The sequence below is a fragment of the Hyperolius riggenbachi genome, chromosome 6, assembly GCF_040937935.1.
Source record: "Hyperolius riggenbachi isolate aHypRig1 chromosome 6, aHypRig1.pri, whole genome shotgun sequence".
Classification (NCBI taxonomy): Eukaryota; Metazoa; Chordata; class Amphibia; order Anura; family Hyperoliidae; genus Hyperolius; species Hyperolius riggenbachi.
The window spans coordinates 34047971-34067930 of NC_090651.1; the positions used below are offsets into that span (position 1 = coordinate 34047971).

The 19960-nt window shown below is 46.6% G+C and overlaps 1 protein-coding gene across 1 annotated transcript in view; it reads left to right on the forward strand.

Annotated features, from left to right (window-relative positions):
* Positions 1-1599: 1599 nt before the first annotated feature.
* The window catches only part of ZNHIT6 (zinc finger HIT-type containing 6), a 57722-nt gene continuing 39361 nt past the window's right edge, over positions 1600-19960 (forward strand). The window contains exons 1-4 of the mRNA XM_068242445.1: positions 1600-1767; positions 5593-5658; positions 5737-5843; positions 11218-11303. Coding sequence (XP_068098546.1) covers positions 1679-1767; positions 5593-5658; positions 5737-5843; positions 11218-11303 — 348 coding nt within the window. The 5' untranslated portion in view covers positions 1600-1678. The remainder of the gene's footprint in view (positions 1768-5592; positions 5659-5736; positions 5844-11217; positions 11304-19960) is intronic.

The following is a 19960-nucleotide window of genomic DNA, read 5'->3' on the forward strand; positions in this document are numbered from 1 at the left end:
TCCATCCAGGGCCGGTTTAAGCAACAATGGGGCCCCAGGGCAAAATAAACCTGGGGGGCCCCCCCAACATATACCCCGGAACAAAAATCGGCATTAGGGGACCTTTTTTGCAGCTGGTATAGTCAGGGTGTGAAGTCCCAATCGGTCAGAGCTCCACATTCTGGCTATCCCAGCCTGCATGGGGGACAAGGGGTTAAAAAGTTTCAGGAGGGGGGACCCCACATAATAAAAAAAAAAAAAAAAAAAAATTCCCACACTCTAAACATAAAAAAAAAATTGGGAAAATAGGAAAAAATGCCAGGGATCTTCATACAGCCATATTGCGACTGTATAGCGATCCCTGGCCAAAGCATTGCGGCTGCGTATGGACCCCCTGGAAACCCCGTCAGGAAATGTATTGCTCTTTCTTTTTATACATGTAAAATTACACTACCGTTAGGGTTGCTACTAAAAGTGACATTTACCGCATTTAAAACTATACTTTTTTCCTTCTAAACTTTAAAATCGATTTTTCTCAAAAACTATAAGGTCTTTTTGAAAAATTGTTTTTTCCTCTTATTCCTAATGATCTCCTTAACATATCCTGCAAATTTAGGGTTTCTAGCATTTAAGGTGGATTTGTTATTAACCATTAAAGTCGGCAGGTTTTTAAATGTGTTTTTTTTTCCTTTGAAACTTTAAAATCGATTTTCTCAAAACTATAAGGCCGATTTGAAAAAATGTTTTTTCCTCTTGTAGCCACTGGGGGCCCCTACAAGCTCTGGGCCCTGGGGCAGCTGCCTCCTCTGCCTTAATGGTAGCGCCGGCCCTGCTTCCATCAGGTAAACGTTTTAGATCAATCCGCACACACACAAACAGACTGAAAGACAGCTCTTTCCCATCCGCCATAAACTTGATAAACTCTGAATCCTCTCTGAAATAATTAACACTGTGTACAAATTTTTTAAACATCTGTAATACCTGGCATACTTGTATAATTTCTTCTCTTCCTTGTTACTATCACTATGTTCCCTATATGCACCGTGGGGTTGTCATGAAAAGTAATTTTGTTGTGTTACACAATGACAATAAAGTGAATTGAATTGATTAAAACGAAATAAATATGGCAGCCTCCATATACCTCTTTCTTCAGTTCCCCTTTTATGCTGGATACACACGGTGCGATTCGTTTATTTCCAACATGTCCGATTTGCATTTCGATGGATCGTAAGGTCGATTCGCATGTAAAGTATGCCAAATCGCCCTAACAATCCATAGTAATGCAAATCGGACATGTTGGAAATAAACTAATCGACGGGAATCGAGCAGGAAATCGAGTGCGGGAACGCACCGTGTGTATCCAGCATAAGTTTTATACCATTTTTTTCACTGCATAAAAAAGTCGCAGCAAAATCTATTTTATTCTTGCAATTACTAAAGACTTTTCGGGCAACCCATTCCTCTAAACAGAGCTCATGGTGAATTTCCATTAGAAACGAGAGAGGAAAAGAATCAACTGTTTCTGCGACCCATAAATAATCCCTGACAGCTTCATCCCCGCCGTCATCATGCGCGCATGCGTGACTGTCTCGCCATCCACAATATGGCCGCCAGGTCTCAAGGCAAGACACTTCCGCCAGTCTTTGTCATGGCTGCGATTTTCCGCCGGAAGTGATCTGCACGTGCCGAAGTGAGAGCCATGGAGTCCTTGTTGCTGTTGGGAGCTGATGGAGACTCTGCGGAGGTGACACCGTGTCTGCAGCCCAAGAGGAAGATGTCCCTGTACAGGTGAGCGGGCAACCCGATATCTCACCACAGGTCTACAAGTCCCGGCATGCTCTGCGTACTGCGCTGACTAAACCAGCCTGGCTGGTCTGTTACTGGCTGCATTGGGACTGTTGTAATGAAGCAGCCCAGTAAGAAGAATTCACAGGCTTATTTGTAGTGAGCACGCTGGGCGGGGCATAGACTGAGCTGTATGACAGGATCGCAGCCTGAGGCTCTGTGGGGGGTCTGGGGGTTTCAGGTAGTGGATGGGGAGGGGCTTCTGAACATGTATTTTATGTTGAAGCAGGTCAGTTCAGAGCGTGCTCTGACCAGTTCTGCGCCTGACCTGGGCCCCGTATCCTGCGCCGATTTCAAATGTACTCGTATCAACATAATGTTATTATGTCTATGGCCTCACAACTGTGTAATTTGGGTGCCAATGATCGCCAGACCCCAAATTACTGCTCCCTCTGAGCCTGAGGGTACTTGCGTATTATCCCAACTGGAAAGTTTGGCAGCGTTTTGTTAAAGTTCTATTTGATCCCCCTAGCAGGTATGGGCAAACTTGGCCCTCCAGCTGTTCCGGAACTACAAGTCCCACAATGTATTGCAGGAGTCTGACAGCCACAGTCATGGCTCATAAAGGAAAATGCATTGTGGGACTTGTAGTTCCGTAACAGTTGGAGGACCAAGTTTGCCCATGCCTGCGCCTAGCCAGATCTTGAGTTTTGGAAAGCTGAAAGTCCAGGCTTTCCTTTGCACTGGGTCCCGAGTCAATGCGATGCCCCATTCCAAGGTTGGGGGGGGGGGGGGTCCCCTGCACTTTGCTGCAGAGGGCACAGTGGAATTGAGTCTCCTGCCCATGCCAGTAAGACAGAGAGGAGACGAGGGTGCATAGCTGATCTGCTCCTTCATCTGTAATGAGAGGCACAGGGCACTTGACATGAGTTGAAGACACAGATTTATGCTGTGAAGGAAGAAGACCTCCAGGGTGTGCTGCTTATCATCATGTCGGGTTTGTCCAGTACTTCTGCAATTGCACTTTCTGCAGCCAAGTTCAGGGGACACCCCTCCTTCAAAACCCCATAACTTGGGAACTGAGCATCATACCGACTTGGGACCCGGTGCAACAGAAAGCCGGGAGTTTCAGCTTTCCAAAAATGGTCAGATCTTCCTGGGGGAGCAAACAGAACTTTACCAAAAAGTTGCCAAACTTTCCAGATGGGATAATACATAAATATCCCTGTGAGTTGCTACAACTTGGAGGGGGAATAGTAAAATGTGTGCGACAGCAAGGTGAGCTGTCATTTGGTTCGCCTTTTGCCAAAAATGACAGCCGGTGTATATCCATGTACGCTTTAATGCGGCCTACTTATAAAGATTAAGGCAGAGATATTTTCTGCAGAGATAAAACTTGAAAGCAGGAGTCACACTTGCTTAAATTTCTGTGTTGCGGAAAATGCACACGAAACTGCACATAATGATTCCCATTGTGTAATCACAGGGCACTGGGAGCAATGTGTGGTTTTCCTTTGGGGGGGGGGGGGGGGGTTTAAAGCCAGCACTGCTGCTTTTTTTTTTTTTCCTATCCGACGGTCAGTTGCTCTCAGCTGGCTGTCAGCCGTGAATCAAGATTCAGCCGCCATAAATCGCAGTTCAGTTTTTTTTTCAGGGGTCTCAAGGGTGACCCCCCTCACCTACACTCCCCCCCCCCCAATAACCTGAATGTGCATACACACATCCACTTTGTATTGGCTGATCACTGACCAGGTTTACCACTTCCAAGTTGTATGAGGTATGAGCTCCGCAACTCTGCTTACAGCTTGGGGGATACGGAGGTGAGCCGATGACAGCCGGGTGCTCACCAAAATCAGCCGGGTGGTGCACTGGGGAGAACACTGCATGCTGGGCGACAGAGATCCTTCAAAGATCTTCCAGTGTGTGTATATTGAGCTTCTTTTACACTGGTAATAGCAATTCCGATTTGCGATTCAGAGTTGTGAGTTTTACTCAAGGCTGTGGAGTCGGTACAAAAATCTTCTCACTCCGACTCCTCAGTTTATGAAACCACAACTCCGACTCTGGGTACTCAAAATGGCTCCGACTCCTGGACTCTGACTCCTTATACTAAGGGCTCCTTTCCACTAGTGCGGCGTGCGTCTCGTAGACGCACGCCAGCACTGAGCGGGTGGGCGGGATCGCAGGCGAATCCCATGAGCCGTGCCATGCACGGCTATGCTATTCGCAGCCTCCGCAGCGAATTCTTTAGGGCCCCGCCGCGGCCCAGTCATCCCCTATGGCAGAGTTTCCCCGTGCGAATCATATGCGGGGAAACTCTGCAGAATCGCCGGCGAAATCGCCGAAGTGGAAACGGGCCTTAATACTTAACAGGGTTGTGGATTTTGTACAAAAATCATCCGACTTCTCAGTTTATGAAATCAACAACTCCGACTCCGGGTGCCCAAAATTGCTCCGACTCCACAGCCCTGCTTTTACTGGATGCCAGCAAAACGCAGAAAAAACTCAGCATGCAGGACTTTTTATTTTTTTTTTTCTTCTTTCATCGCATAAAAAAAAAAACAGAATCGCAGGTGAAATTGGAATCTCATGCAGTGTAAAAGAACCCTCAGTGTGCTCTGTGGGGAGCTGTAGGGCAGCACGGTGAGCTAGTGATTAGCACTCTTGCCTTGCAGCGCTGGGTGCCCGGTTCGAATCCCAGACAGGGCACTGTTCAGAGTTTGCATGTCCGGTTTCCTCCCACATCCCAAAAACCTAGATATAAGTTATTTGGCTTATTCCTAAAATTTTCCCTAGGCTACAATGCATACACTGCACAATACATACATAGACATAGGACTATGGAAAGGATTAGATTATGAGCCCCTCTGAGGGACAGTTAAGTAACAAGACGATGTACTCTGGACAGCGTTGAAGGAACTGTGTCGGCAGTACAAAAATACTTAAAGGACAACTGTAGCGAGAGGGATATGGAGGCTGCCACATTAATTTCCTTTTAAGCAATACCAGTTGCCTGGCTGTCCTGCTGATTCCCTGCCTCCCCTAGCTAATACTTTTAGCCATAGACCCTGAACAAGCATGCAGTAGATCAGGTGAGTCTCCCTTTATTGTCAGATCTGACAAGATTAGCTGCATGCTTGTTTTTGGTGTTATGCAGACACTACTACAGTCAAGTAGACCAGCAGGGCTGCCAAGCAACTGGTATTGTTTAAAAGTAAATATGGCAGCCTCCATATCCCTCTCACTTCAGGTGTCCTTTAACCCCCTTGCCGTTCCAATTGTTGCGGCAAGGGGGCAGCTCAGCACTTTTTTATTTATTTTTTAAAATCAAGTAGCTAGCCTAGCGCTAGCTACATGATAGCCGCTGACAAGCGGCATCCCCCTATGTTCTTCAATCGACGCCGGCGATCTGCGCAAGCAGGAAATCCTGTTGAGAATGGGATTTCCTGCAGGGCTTCCCCCGTCGCCATGGCGACGGGCGGGATGACGTCACCGACGTCATGGACGTCAGAGGGAATATCGATCCACCCCTCAGCACTGCCTGGCACTGATTGGCCAGGCTGCGCAGGGGTCTGGGGGGTGGGTAGCGGCAGCGATCGCGCACCACATGCAGCTAGCAAAGTGCTAGCTGCGTGTAGGAAAATTTTTTTATGAAAATCAGCCCAGCAGGGCCAGAGCAATCCTCCTGCGCGAGTTACCCCGAGCTCAGCTCGGGATAACCGGCAAGGAGGTTAATGATAATAGATCTGATTAAATGCGTACTATTGCTGCGGTGGTCTTGCCTTATATGTAAATGTTTATCACTGATTTGTCCTGTCTCCCCAACAGCTGTGAGATGTGTGGAACGGAAGAGGCCAAATACAAGTGTCCGCGGTGTATGAAGTACTCCTGCAGGTAGGCTGGCTGCTGGGCCTCTCGTTCAGCCCCATCTGCCAATATTCCATCTTCACTGACTCTATTTCCTTCTCTCAGCTTGCCCTGTGTGAAGAAGCACAAGATGGACGCCGCTTGCAGTGGAGTCCGAGACAAGACGGCCTTCGTGTCCTTGAATCGTTTCAGTGACCTCCATCTGCTGAGCGGTGAGTGCAGCTTTCACCCCCAACGCTTGAGCCATGCCGATCACCAAGTTACTCTGCTGGCACCGAAGACTTATACTCTTGAGCTCAGTTAGGCCCGTTTTCAACAGACTGCTGAACTAGGCACTTAGATTTTTGTTCCACACTTTTGCTCACCTGTCAGGTCCAAGTAGCTTAGACCGCTGCCTTGAGCTCCTGCAGGTCCACCACTCCTGTATATACTTGTGCAATAGAAGAAATGGAGACGGCACACCAATGGCTCAGCAAACAACTGTATTGAGTATGCAGAGGCACAGACACAACATGTTTCGGGCGTTGCCCTTCCTCAGGTGAACTAGGCACTTGTTGGGCAGGTGAGCCTCTGGCTGAGTTTCATCTGCTTTGTGTACGAAGCTTAAAGAGAATCTGTATTGTTAACCACTTCCGGATACCGAGTGGTTTTGCTGATTGGTGCTGCGTGGGCTCTCCAGCCCGCAGCACCGATCAGCTAGCAGCCAGGCCGATCAGACTTCCCCCCCCCCTTTTTTCCCCACTAGGGGGATGTCCTGCTGGGGGGGTCTGATCGCCGCCGGCTGCTTGCGCTTGCGGTGGGGGCTCACTTCAAAGCCCCCCTCCGCAGCGCTTCCTGGCCGCCTTCCCCTTCCCTCCCTCTACCTCCCCCTGTGAGCGGCGCAGGACGGAATTCCGTCCTGCGCCGGATAGGATAGGCTTCAGCCTATCAGGTGCCGGCGGTCCCCGGCCAATCAGAGGCCGGGGATCGCCGATCTCCGCCACGGCGCTGCTGCGCAGCAGCGCCGTATACATGTAAACACCGGGGAAGATCTTCCCCGTGTGTTTACATTTACCCTGCGAGCCACGATCGGAGGCTCGCAGGGTGTTCACGGAGACACCCTCCGTGAACGGACATGGAACGGCCGCTCATACGAGCGGCCGTTTCCATGCAATCCACTTCAGGATTCAGGGGCGTAGTTAAGCGTACGCCGAATCCTGAAGTGGTTAAAATCGCTCAAAAGTAAACATACCAGTGCGTTAGGGGACATCTCCTATTACCCTCTGTCACAATTTCGCCGCTCCTCGCCGCATTAAAAGTGGTTAAAAACAGTTTTAAAAAGTTTGTTTGTAAACAAACAAAATGGCCACCAAAACAGGAAGTAGGTTGATGTACAGTATGTCCACACATAGAAAATACATCCATACACAAGCAGGCTGTCTACAGCATTCCTTTTGAATCTCAAGAGATCATTTGTGTGTTTATTTCCCCCTGTTCTCATGCACTGAAGTTTCAGGCTGCTTGTTTCTTCCTGCAAACAGCTTTGCCCTTGTTTGTAATTCCTCAGTATGTGAAAGCCCAGCCAGCTCAGAGGACAATTTATCCAGCTTGTAAAAGATAAGAGAGAAGCTGCTCTAATCCAAATAACACACAGGCAGTGTGCAGAGAGGGGCCTGGAAGGGGGAGTTCATAGCAGAACCACAACACTGAAGAACTTGGCAGCCTTCCAGACACAGGCTGACAAGTCTGACAAGAGAGAGATAAGTTGATTTATTACAGAGACTGTGATAGTACAAAGTGCTGCAGTAAGCCAAAACACATTAGAATAGCTTTTGGAACTTGTAGGATAAGCAGAATGCAATTTTTGTTACGGAGTCTCTTTAAGGATACCCGAAGTGACATGATGAGATAGACGTGTGTATGTACAGTGCCTAGCACACAAATAACTATGCTGTGTTCCTTTTTTTTTCTTTCTCTGCCTGCAAGAGTTAAATATCAGGTATGCAATTGGCTGACTCAGTCCTGACTCAGACAGGAAGTGACTACAGTGTGACCCTCACTGATAAGAAATTCCAACTATAAAACCCTTTCCTAGTAGAAAATGGCTTCTGAAAGCAAGAAAGGGGTAAAAAAAAGGGGGAATTTCTTATCAGTGAGGGTCAGACTGTAGTCGCTTCCTGTCTGAGTCAGGACTGAGTCAGCTACTTACATACCTGATATTTAACTCTTTCAGGCAGAGAGAGAGAAAAAAGGAACACAGCTTAGTTATTTGTGTGCTAGGCACTGTACATACACATGTCTATCTCATCATGTCACATATCACTTCGGGTATCCTTTAAAGAGGAGCTGTCAGCCATACTATCTCAGAAAAAAAAAACGCGTATCTAAGTAGATAAATACTTGCTCTACTTACACAACACATGTATTACACTGTCCACATTTTGAGTTTAGTGATTTTTCTACAGTAAAAAAAAAAAAAAAAAAAATCCTTCTTAGAATATCAGGCTGCATTTTTTTAAGTCTGAGAGGAAAGTAGAGAAGCAAAAAAAGGACAACCCAGCATGCCCTGCAAATTCCTTTTTGCATACCAAATTTTGTGTGTACCAAATAAGTCAGGCAAACTGGAGAATGATCATTTATCAGCAAGAAAAGTAATAGAGATTCTAACTTTTGGACTGCCTGGTTAGCATCCTTATTACTTGTTTACCAGATAAAAATAAAGGATTGATTTTATGCCCGACAGTTACTCTTTTAAAGGGGAACTGAAGTAAGAGGTATACGGAGGCTGCCATATTTATTTCCTTTTAATCAATACCAGTTGCCTGGCAGCCCTGCTGGTCTATTTCTCTGCAGTAGTATCTGAATAACACCAGAAAGAAGCATGCAGCTAGTCTTGTCAGATCTGACTTTAAAGTCTGAAACACCTGATCTGCTGCATGCTTGTTTAGGGGCTATGGCTAATAGTATTAGAGGCAGAGGATCAGCAGGGCTGCCAGGCAACTGGTATTGCTTAAAAGGAAATAAACATGGCAGCCTCCATATACCTCTCTCTTCAGTTCCCCTTTAAAAGAAACCCAAGGTAAGAGAGATATGGAGGCTGCCAAATTTATTTCATTTTATACAATACCAGTTGCCTGGCATCCCTGCTGATCCTGTGTCTCTAATACTTTTAGCCATAGATCCCAAACAAGCATGCAGCAGATCAGGTGCTCTGACTCAGCTGTTCAGGTGTTACTGGATTAGCAATATGCTTGTTCCAGGGTTTTTACTCAGACGCTACTTATGCCAGAAGATCAACAGAGTTGCCAGTCAACTGGCATGATTTACAAGGAAATAAATGTCAACCTCCATATCCCTCTCACCTCAGGTTCCCTTTAAGTGACTGCGTAGGCGCAGAACACTCCCGGCCACAGGCCTACAACCAAGGAAGTGTGCTGCCAGGGCTGGGCGTGCTCAGTAGTTAGCAAATACTGGCACTGACAGCAGGAGAACAGATAGGATGGACTCTGGTGGAAGCCCCCGGCGAGTATAAATCCTTAGGTTGTATTTATCTCAGGTTTACTTTAAAGAGAATCTGTAACTAAAAGAAACCCCTCTGGAGGATACTTGCCTCAGTAGGGGGAAGCCTCTGGATCTTAAAGAGGAACTCCAGCCTAAACAAACAAACATACTGTCATTAAGTTACATGAGTTATGTTAATTAAAATAGGTAATCTAATCTCTTACCCACACTGTTTTAAAAGAACAGGCAAATGTTTGATTTCATGAGGGTAGTCATTTTTTGGTTGAAAGGAGGTGACAGGGAGTGTGAGACACAGTTCCAACTGTCCTGTGTGCTGATCAACCCTCCCAGTTGCTAGGCAACGTGAATAACATAGGAAATCCCATCATGCTTTGCACAGCATCAGGGGAAAAAAAGCCCGGGCAGTTTTCTTTGATGGGTGGAGCTTAGCTAAAAATGATGCTTTGGTAAGAAAAACAAAGTTCTGATGCAGTGAAACTGTTAAAGAAACACCAAGCCTCTTTTCAGTGCTGCTGAGTAGATTAATAGTCCGGAGGTTCACTTTAACGTGGCTTTCCCCCTCCTCCTCCTCCATCCCTCCGTTCAAGGGCCAGGACCCCCCCCCCCGAACCGCGGTGAGGTAAAATATTTACCCACCGCAATCCTGCGCAGGCACACTAGTGGCTCTTCACTCGAGCTAGGTGGAAATAGCCGAACCCGATCATATCCGCGAGTCCTTTGCGCCTGCGCAGTAGAGCGGATACGATCGTGTTCGGCTATTCGCCTAGTTTGAATGAAGAGCCGCTAGTGCGCCTGCGCAGGATCGCAGAAAGGTAAATCAATCGGCGCTTGCCGGGGGGCAGGTTTTCTCTTAAAAGAGACTCCGTAACAAAAATTGCATCCCGTTTTTTATCATCCTACAAGTTCCAAAAGATATGTTTTGGCGTACTGCAGCACTTTCTACTATCACAGTCTCTGTAATAAATCAATGTATCTTTCCCCTGTCAGACTTGTCGGCTTGTGTCTGGAAGGCTGCCAAGTTCTTCAGTGTTGTGGTTCTGCTATGAACTCCCCCTTCCAGGCCCCTCTATGCACACTGCCTGTGTATTATTTAGGATTAGAGCAGCTTCTCTCTTCTCTCTTATCTTTTACAAGCTGGATAAATCGTCCTCTGAGCTGGCTGGGCTTTCACATACTGAAGAATTACAGACAAGGGCAAAGCTGTTTGCAGGAAGAAACGAGCAGCCTGAAACTTCAGTGCATGGGGGAAAGAAACACACAACTGATCTCTTGAGATTCAAAAGGAAGGCTGTATACAGCCTGCTTGTGTATGGATGTATTTTCTATGTGTGGACATACTGTACATCAACCTACTTCCTGTTTTGGTGGCCATTTTGTTTGTTTATAAACAAACTTTTTAAAACTGTTTTTAACCACTTTTAATGCGGCGAGGAGCGGCGAAATTGTGTCAGAGGGTAATAGGAGATGTCCCCTAACGCAGTGTTTCTCAACATTTTATTGGTATGTACCCCTTTTTAAAACCCTGTACTCACCAAGTACCCCCTAGCATAGTAAACATTATCACAAGTACCCTTTGACAAATATATATTTAATTATAGTACATTATAATTGGTTCTAAACAATTTCCAAGCTTTTACTATTGCTTTTGATTAGCTAAAAAATAATTTGGTGTTTAATATTTATAATTTTCTAAAACTCTACAGTTGTTGTTTTTGATTTGGTATAACAAGCCCGAGTACCCCCTGGAACCATCAAACGTACCCCCTGGGGTACGCGTACCACATGTTGAGAACCTAGGCCCTAACGCACTGGTATGTTTACTTTTGTGCGATTTTAACAATACAGATTCTCTTTAAGTCCTTCTTATATGATCCCTGCTAATAGACAAACCATAGAGGCAGAGTGCAGCACCTAGTGGCTCCTGCGGGTATCTGCAGAGATCATCACTCCAGGTTCAGTTGTAGCCACCTTACTATGGCTTGGACAGAAAGTCGGGGAATCATTACAGCGGGACACAGGGATGAAGACACGACAGGGAATATCTCTCATCCTGTAACAAGGTGCCTTGACTTCTCACCCCTACAGATTATCGATTTTTGGAAGACACAGGACGGGTGGCAGATCGTTCATCCAGAGACGCAAAGTTACCTCGGAAAACTAGCAATAAATTTGTACGTATATTTTCTGTTTTGAGGCTAATAATGGACTTTATTTTCCAGTCGACTTAATTGCTTTCAATCGCTTACTAAGCTGCATAAAGTTGGCATGACGTTTAGCATCATTAGTATCTCATTGTCCAAAACCAGCATGCAAATCAGGTGTTTCTGACATTATTGCCAGATCTGAAAGATTAGCTTCATGCTTGTTTCTGACATTATTGAGACACTACTGCATCCTAATAGACCAGCAGGACTGCCAGGCAACTGGTATTGTATAAAAGGAAATAAATATGGCAGCCTCCATATACTTGACAATATATACACATGAGGATGCACACCATATATATAGTTAATGCTGGCTATATTTTTAGTCTAGGGTGCTGTATAAAATATATCAAACTATATACATAAAGAAATCCGCACACCATGCAGTTTCCAATGCAAATAAATATATTGAAAGGCATAGGCTGATAAAGTGCAGTCAAATACATGCAAAGAAGCACCATAGAGAATGTATATACAAAGAGTACATGACCGTAATCAGTAGACCTGATAGATGCAGCTTACAGGCAAAAAATTAGGTGCAAACAGAATGCACACTAAATGGCAGAGATTCACATAGCAAACTGTTGTAACTGCTAACAATGAAAGGTACTAACTGATACTGATATCTAAAGCAATGGATAATGAACAGTCCAATGCAAATGCAGTATACACAAAGTGAGGGTAATGCAGCGGTGTGTTGTACCCTGCTTCCTCACTTTGTGTATACTGCATTTGCATTGGACTGTTCATTATCCATTGCTTTAGATATCAGTATCAGTTAGTACCTTTCATTGTTAGCAGTTACAACAGTTTGCTATGTGAATCTCTGCCATTTAGTGTGCATTCTGTTTGCACCTAATTTTTTGCCTGTAAGCTGCATCTATCAGGTCTACTGATTACTGTCATGTACTCTTTGTATATACATTCTCTATGGTGCTTCTTTGCATGTATTTGACTGCACTTTATCAGCCTATGCCTTTCAATATATTTATTTGCATTGGAAACTGCATGGTGTGCGGATTTCTTTATGTATATAGCCTCCATATACTTCTCACTTCAGTTGTCCTTTAAAAACCACAGCAATTTTTACATTACTTCATTCATTTGCCAATTACTTCACCGCTACTTATCACACCTAAATCATCAATATTTTGTGTTTGTTTTTTTTGTGGGGGCAAACTAGACTTTCTTTTGGTGGTACTTGTTGCTTGTGTGGCTTCTCGCTGATGCCAGTCGTCATCATCATTCATTCACAAGTACTTTGATTGGCTTTGGGAACGCATGTTCCCATTCACCGACCAGTGCTTGATGGGACAGCGAAGGGGGGCATTCCTTACTTGATTATTGCATGGACATCCTTGTATATTGTGCACTGCGCATTTTGATCCAGCTTAGACACTGTCTGTGCTTGCTTGATGAGGCATTGACAAGAAAAAATGACTCCGTTATTGACTGAATTAAAGAGAAGATTCGAGCTAAAAAAAAAATACAAAAAAAAGACAGCTCTACTAACCTGGGGCTTCCTCCAGCCCCTGGCCGCTGATATGTCCCTCGCCGCAGCTGCGCTTCCAGCCAGTGGCCCGGGGTCCCCTCCGTTGCAGATGCTGTCCTCGCCAGGTCAGCATCTTCTCTGTCTGCGTGAGCGCCTCTCGCACCCACGTGGTCTGGAGTGTTCTGTGCAGCTGCAGTAGTTCTGCGCCTGCGCAGAACACTCCAGACCACGTGCGCGGCCAGCAGCTGGAAGCAGAGCTGCGGCAAGGGACATATCGGCTTCCAGGGGCTGGAGGAAGCCCCGGGTAAGGAGATCCTGCTTCCAAACTGGCGTATCGGAGTCCAGTGAAAAGCAATGTGACTCACAAGCCAGTGACCTCCTGCTGACCCGTCCATTTGTTCAGTGCTGGAAAGCGACAGTCGGGAGTATTCAAGTGCTCCAAATGGGCTATGCCAAATTCAAGCAAAACTACTACTTCCCAGCCGCTGTTACTCCCCAGCCACTGATACCTCTATGAAGCCAATCACTTGCAAAGAGCTGAACTTCCTGGTTCCTCAGAAGAGTTCTCTGTGCAGTTCTATTTAGAATCCACCAGAGGGCCAGGATCGCCATGCTGTCTCAGATCTCGGCTTGTACACTAGCTCAACTCATTTAGATGAGGAGGGAGAGTTGTTACAGAGCTTCTCACAAGTATTGTTACACAGGAAGGTATAAAAATATAAGCGTTCCTTTGGTTTACATGAGAAATGTGCGTTTATGGGGGTCACTAGCACCAAACTCTTACTGAGATATTAACTGTAGCGCCTCCATTTCAGCCCCTTACACACTCCTAGGAGTTCTGGTTCATCATGACCTTGCTGGGCAATCTAACTCATGCATACCATGCACTGATGAGGATCAACCAGTCCAAAACAGTCTGTATGCACGTTAGGATTATTGTGGCAGGGAACACACTTGACTTTCAGTTTTCCGCGCGCGTTTTTCTGCATACTTTTTCTGCACACCAAGTGTGTTTCCATGCAGGAAAACGCGTGCGTTTTTTCACAGCAGCTGATGTAATTGATAGAGAAAACTGACAAAATGTGCAGAGTCATCATGCAGAATGTCAGTTTTTTTTCTGCGTGCGAACAACACAGTAAGTGTGAACTAGCAGATTGATTAACATGAGTTCTCAGTTTTTCTGTGCAGAAAACACGCACGAAAATAGTCAAGTGTGTTCCCTGCCTGTGGCTCTGTACAATCAACAAGCTGACACATCACTGCATTCCAGCGGTTCTGGAGGTGTGTTTAGCTTTCAAGCATAACAAAGAGATGATTTGCATATTCAGCAGTGATGCATTGTGGGAGACATGATATGATCACTCCAACCTGAATAATTGCAAATACCTTCTGTTTTAACTACTTGAAGACCGCCTCACGCCAATGGGCGTGACCGTGGCGGCAGCCCCAGGACCGCCTAACGCCAACTGGCGTCAAGTCCTGGGGCCGGCTACTACAGGAGATTGCGCACAGGCATCTCCTGCTTGGGAGGCGGAGCTCTGCCCCACCCCACCTTCAGCACCTACAGCAGCGCTGTACTGGGGACAGCCATGTGACACGGCTGTACCCCTGGCACACAGGAGAGTGATCGGCTCTCATAGGCTGAAGCCTATGACAGCCGATCGCATCAATGGCTGGCTGGGGGGAGGGCGGGTTTTCAGGGGAAAAAAATAAATAAATAGTAAATCTTATTTTTTAAAAAAACATAAATATTTATACAAAATAAACAATGGGGGGGGGGGGGTGATCAGACCCCACCAACAGAGAGCTCTGTTGGTGGGGAGAAAGGGGGGGGGATCACTCGTGTGCTGTGTTGTGCAGCCCTGCAACTTGGCCTTAAAGCTGCAGTGGCCAGTTTAGTGAAAATTGGCCTGGTCTTTAGGGGGGTTTAACACTGTGGTCCTTGAGGTTAAATGAATACTCAGCAGGTATTAAAAACACAATTTGTACTTATCTGGGGCTTCCTCCAGTCCACCATAGCCCGCAAGGTCCCCCGCATCTGCCTGGCTCTGTTAATCAGCGACTTCCGCCTAAATCGCCAGTACGAGTCCCCGCCGCACACGTTACGCATCATCATGGCCGACGGTGTGAGAGTCCTGCGCATGCGCGGTTCTCTAACTCTGAACCGTGTAGGACTCTCACACCACCCAGCGTGATGATGCGTAATGTGCGTGGCGGGGACTCGTACTGGCGACTTCAGGTGGAAGTCGCCGATTAACGGAGCTGCATGCGGGACTGAGAGAGGAGCCAGGAGGGAGCTGGGGGACTTCGTGGGCTAGAGGAAGCCCAAGGTAACTCCCAAATTGTATTTTTAAAACCTGCACAGTGTCCCTTTAAAGTGAACCGAGCATCATTTTTAACACCCAGGGCAGCTCTATAGCAAATTAAAAATGCATTCTAAGAATGTGGTTTATAATTAAAAAAAAAACTTTTATTTTACCTCATCTTTTTACATTTTAAGGGTTAAAATACACACTTTTTCCTGTGGATGGAGAGCAACAGATCGAAGGCAGATAAGAAATCACCTCATTAGACTTAATTGACCACAAACAAACCCTGAGCCTTCCCCATTGTACTTCAAACAGAAAACATAAGACCCACTTGAAGAATTTCACACCTAGCCTGGATAAGACCCTGGATAAGATGTGTAAAAGCAGCAGGAGTTTTGAACTCCTGAAACATGGCAGCCCTTTCAGCTATTTGAAGCCAGGAGCTGCTTAGATCACTTAAAAGAGAACCCGAGGTGTGTTTAAAGAATGTTATCTGCGTACAGAGGCTGGATCTGCCTATACAGCCCAGCATCTGTTGCTATCCCAAACCCCACTAAGGTCCCCCTGCACTCGGCAATCCCTCATAAATCACAGCCGTGCTGTGAGGCTGTGATTACATCTGTAGTGTCAGTCTCAGCTGCTCCCCCGCCTCCTGCATAGCTCCGGTCCCTGCCCCCGTCCCTTCCCTCCAATCAGCAGGGAGGGAAGGGATGCAGGCGGGGACTGGAGTTCTGCAGGAGGCGGGGAGAGCAGCAGACTGACACTATAGAGATAAACACAGCCAGCTCTAACAAGCTGTTTGTCAGCAGCGTGGCTGTGATTTATGAGGGATTGCAGAGTGCAGGGGGACCTTAGGGGGGTTTGGGATAGCAACAGAGGCTGGGCTGTATAGGCAGATCCAGCCTCTGTATGCAGATAATATTCTTCAAACCCACCTCGGGTTCTCTTTAAGAAGGCAAAATACTGTTTTACATGCATGTTAGTAAGGAGGCTTTTTTTTTTATCCTTTTCAGCCCCTTACACACTCCTGGGAGCTCTATCTCACCATGAGCTTGCTGGGCAATCTGTACATTTAGACACAGTAGAAAGAAGAATGCTGACAGTGAAGGGCTGTTGTCCAATCAGCTTCTCTGATTAATGCATGGTGACTGCTCCTATTTTGAAGAATTGGCTTTCTTTCCAGTGGTGACCCGACGCGCTCCACTGGAACGGAATTGCTATTGGAGCAGGCAGTGTCTTGGGTCATCCATTCATTTAGGATTTTTATTTTCTCTCCCCAGCTGAACGCCTTGAGGAACAGAGCGCGGAAGCACGGCATCAACCTGAGAATTCTCCCGGTCGGCTTCTCAAAAAGGAGAGCCAATTCTACTTTTTATCACAAAAAGTAAGTTGTTTTTGTGAGCTTCTGTTGTACCATTTACTAATGTCTCTGACCAGGCAATTTCCTCAGTTAAGGTAGCCATACACTGGTTGGATTGCCATCAGATCGACCAACAAATAGATCCCTCTCTGATCGAATCTGATCAGTAAGGGATCGTATGGCTGCCTTTACTGCAAACAGATTGTGAATCGATTTCAGCATGAAACCGATCACAATCTGTGGTGGTGCTGCCGCCGCTCCCCCCGCCCGCATACATTACCTGCTCCGGGCGGCTCGACTCCCCCGGTCTCCGCTGCTCCTTCTCCTGCTGAACTTCGGGTTCCGGCTGGCTTCACTTCTTTCTGTCCGGGGAAGTTTAAACGGTAGAGGGCGCTCTACTGTTTAAACTATCTGCCGGGACAGGAAGTTCAGTGAAGCTGGAGCCCAGAGCGGAGAAGAAGACAGGGGAGACCAGGAGGACACGCGCCGGAGGAGCAGGTAATGCATTGCCTCTGTATTGCGTAGGGCATTCGAACGCCGCTATCGACGCACTCCCGACCCGCCGCCGATCGAGCAAAATCTTCCGGACGGACGGATCGATGGGAACGATTGATTTCGGACGGAAATCGATCGTTCTGTCAGCGTTTGCGCAACGACTTCACAGCAGATACGATCAGTGATTGAATCTGCTGTATATCGGCGGGAAAATCGTTAGGTGTATGGGCCCCTTAATCAGGCAGCAGCTTGCACAGGAAGCATAGGTCTCATCAGTTAATGTAAATACAGTACTGATAGTGTGCTCCTCTGTTTATATTTCCGTGTAGCCTGCATGATACTGTAGTGTTGCCGCTATGCACAAGCATGTCACAGATAAAAGGAAATTCTCTCATTGATCAGGTAGCAGCTTGTACAGGAAGCTTAGGTCTCACCAGTTAAAGCGGGCCCAAACCAAACATTTTTTTAATTCAAAATATTTAGTTGCACCACTCGGACACATACAAAGATAAATAAACACTCCTTCAAGCCTATGAGCATTTCAGTGCATGCTTTTCACCCTTCTCTTCTCATAATTAGGATTATACTGGGGGCAGCCATTAGCAATTCCTCCTTTGCCGGACACCACCTACTCCACCAGTCTGCCGGATTGTGTCCCGACAATATGAAAGGAAGGGAGGGGTTCCTCCAATAAATGTAAAATATTTTATTTTTGTCATCATGCAGCTGAAAAAAGGCTGCTATTTATTATTATAATTTAGAAAAGAATGTTATTTTAAACAGAAAATGAAAAACATGTCCCAGGAGAAAACAGGAGAAAAAGTGAATTGAGTAAGGGCCACATACTCTTATATCACCCCTTCTCTGGAATCCCCTCCCACAACACATCCGTCACTCGCCAACCTTTGTTACTTTTAAACGCTCTCTAAAAACTTATTTGTTCCGACCAGCATATGCGCTACCTTAAGCCACTTCCCTTTGTCCTAAGACCAAATTGCACTCCTACTAGGTATCCTAAAACACACTGCCTCTATATATGTTATCGTATACTACCCCTCCTCTTGTTTCCCCCCCCCCCCCCCATTCCCTTTAGATTGTAAGCTCGCAAGGGCAGGGCTCTCTCCCCCTTTTGTGTCTTGGAAATCATTATACATTGTATTCATCATGTTACTTTTATCACTGTCATTACCACTTCTGTATTTTGTATTCTGTATTTTGTATCATTTTTGTATTTTGTCACTAATTATGTATCTTGTATATTAGTGTACACTATTGTCTGTATTATGTACCCCATGTTCGTTTCTCACTTTGTACAGCGCCACGGAATATGTTGGCGCTTTATAAATCAATAATAATAATATTAATCGGCACAGGGTGTTCCCATACTTCTGGCTGGCAGTGCAGTCTGTATTTGTGACGTGAGACTACAGCCGCTCCCGGCCACTGGGTGTCTCTCTAAGCGTTGGAATGATCCAAGAAGCTGCTTTCATGTTGGTACAACTATTTATCTCGTGTCTCCTGCGTGTAGAAGTCATCGCACTGAAAACAATGAAGCAGAACAGTGACATAAGCGGAGGGGGGGGGGGGGGGGGGTTAGTGTTGTTGTGAAAGACAGTCTGCTTTTATGATGGAGATCATTATGTCACCTGTCCTCAGGCTCTGCAGCAGGGATGGCTCGCAGCCCAGTACATGTGTGTGTCACAGGCCTTCACTGGGGCCGGCGCGGTGTTTAGTGTCCCTGACATGCCACACCTATGGGCAGACGCGGGTGTTTATGCCAGTCTGAAGAGGTGTGCGGCAGTCTGCCAGTTACTCTCCATGAGTCAGTCCCCCGTCCTCAGCCTGGCGCTGGCGTTGTTGTGATGTGCAGAGTGCCAGAGACGTGTCACTGCGTCCGTCCCCGCTGCCGTTTCGGGTTATTTTCCAAGCCGTTTAAACCGCAACTACTGGAATTTTTTTTATTATTTTCATTTTGGATAGTGTGGTAAGAGATTAGAACCTCTTGGAGTTTTTGTCTGCTTTCTGGTGTCTCCCCTTCTGTGAGAGATGCAAAATTTAAAGTGGACCTGAACTCTCGCACAGGACAGAAGGAAAACCTAGAGAAACGCACCCTGTATGTATTCAGAGAGTTTGGCCTGTCTAATTCTCCCTCATCTGTGACTAATCGCCACTGTAATTTGATCTCTCAGCTGTCAGCTTAGGAATCTCCTCTGCCACAGGAAGTAGAAACACTGCAGATTTATTGCAGGGTTTGTATCAGCTGTAACTAAGAAATGTTTTTTCTTTAAAGGTTATTATGCTGTTGCTTTATCTTTTAGAGCAGAGAGGAAGTGCTGCGTTCATGTCTGCTTTAACCACCCTGGCGTTCTGATTAAATCGCCAGGGTGGCTGCGGGAGGGTTTTTTTTAAATAAAAAAAAAACTATTTCATGCAGCCAACTGAATGTTGGCTGCATGAAAGCCCACTAGAGGGCGCTCCGGAGGCGTTCTTCCGATCGCCTCCGGCGGCCAGAAGTAACACGGAAGGCCGCAATAAGCGGCCTTCCGTGTTTCGCTTACCTCGTCGCCATGGCGACGAGCGGAGTGACGTCATGGACGTCAGCCGACGTCCTGACGTCAGCCGCCTCCGATCCAGCCCTTAGCGCTGGCCGGAACTGTTTGTTCCGGCTACGCTGGGCTCGGGCGGCTGGGGGGACCCTCTTTCGCCGCTGCACGCGGCGGATCGCCGCGCTGCAGCGGCGATCAGGCAGCACACGCGGCTGGCAAAGTGCCGGCTGCGTGTGCTGCTTTTTATTTCATTAAAATCGGCCCAGCAGGGCCTGAGCGGCAGCCTCTGGCGGTGTTGGACGAGCTGAGCTCGTCCAGACCGCTCAGCTGGTTAAATGGAAATAAATATGGCAGCCTCCATATATTTCTCCATTTAAGGACTGCTGCTAAATAATTCCTTGAAGTAAACAATAGCAAGCTTT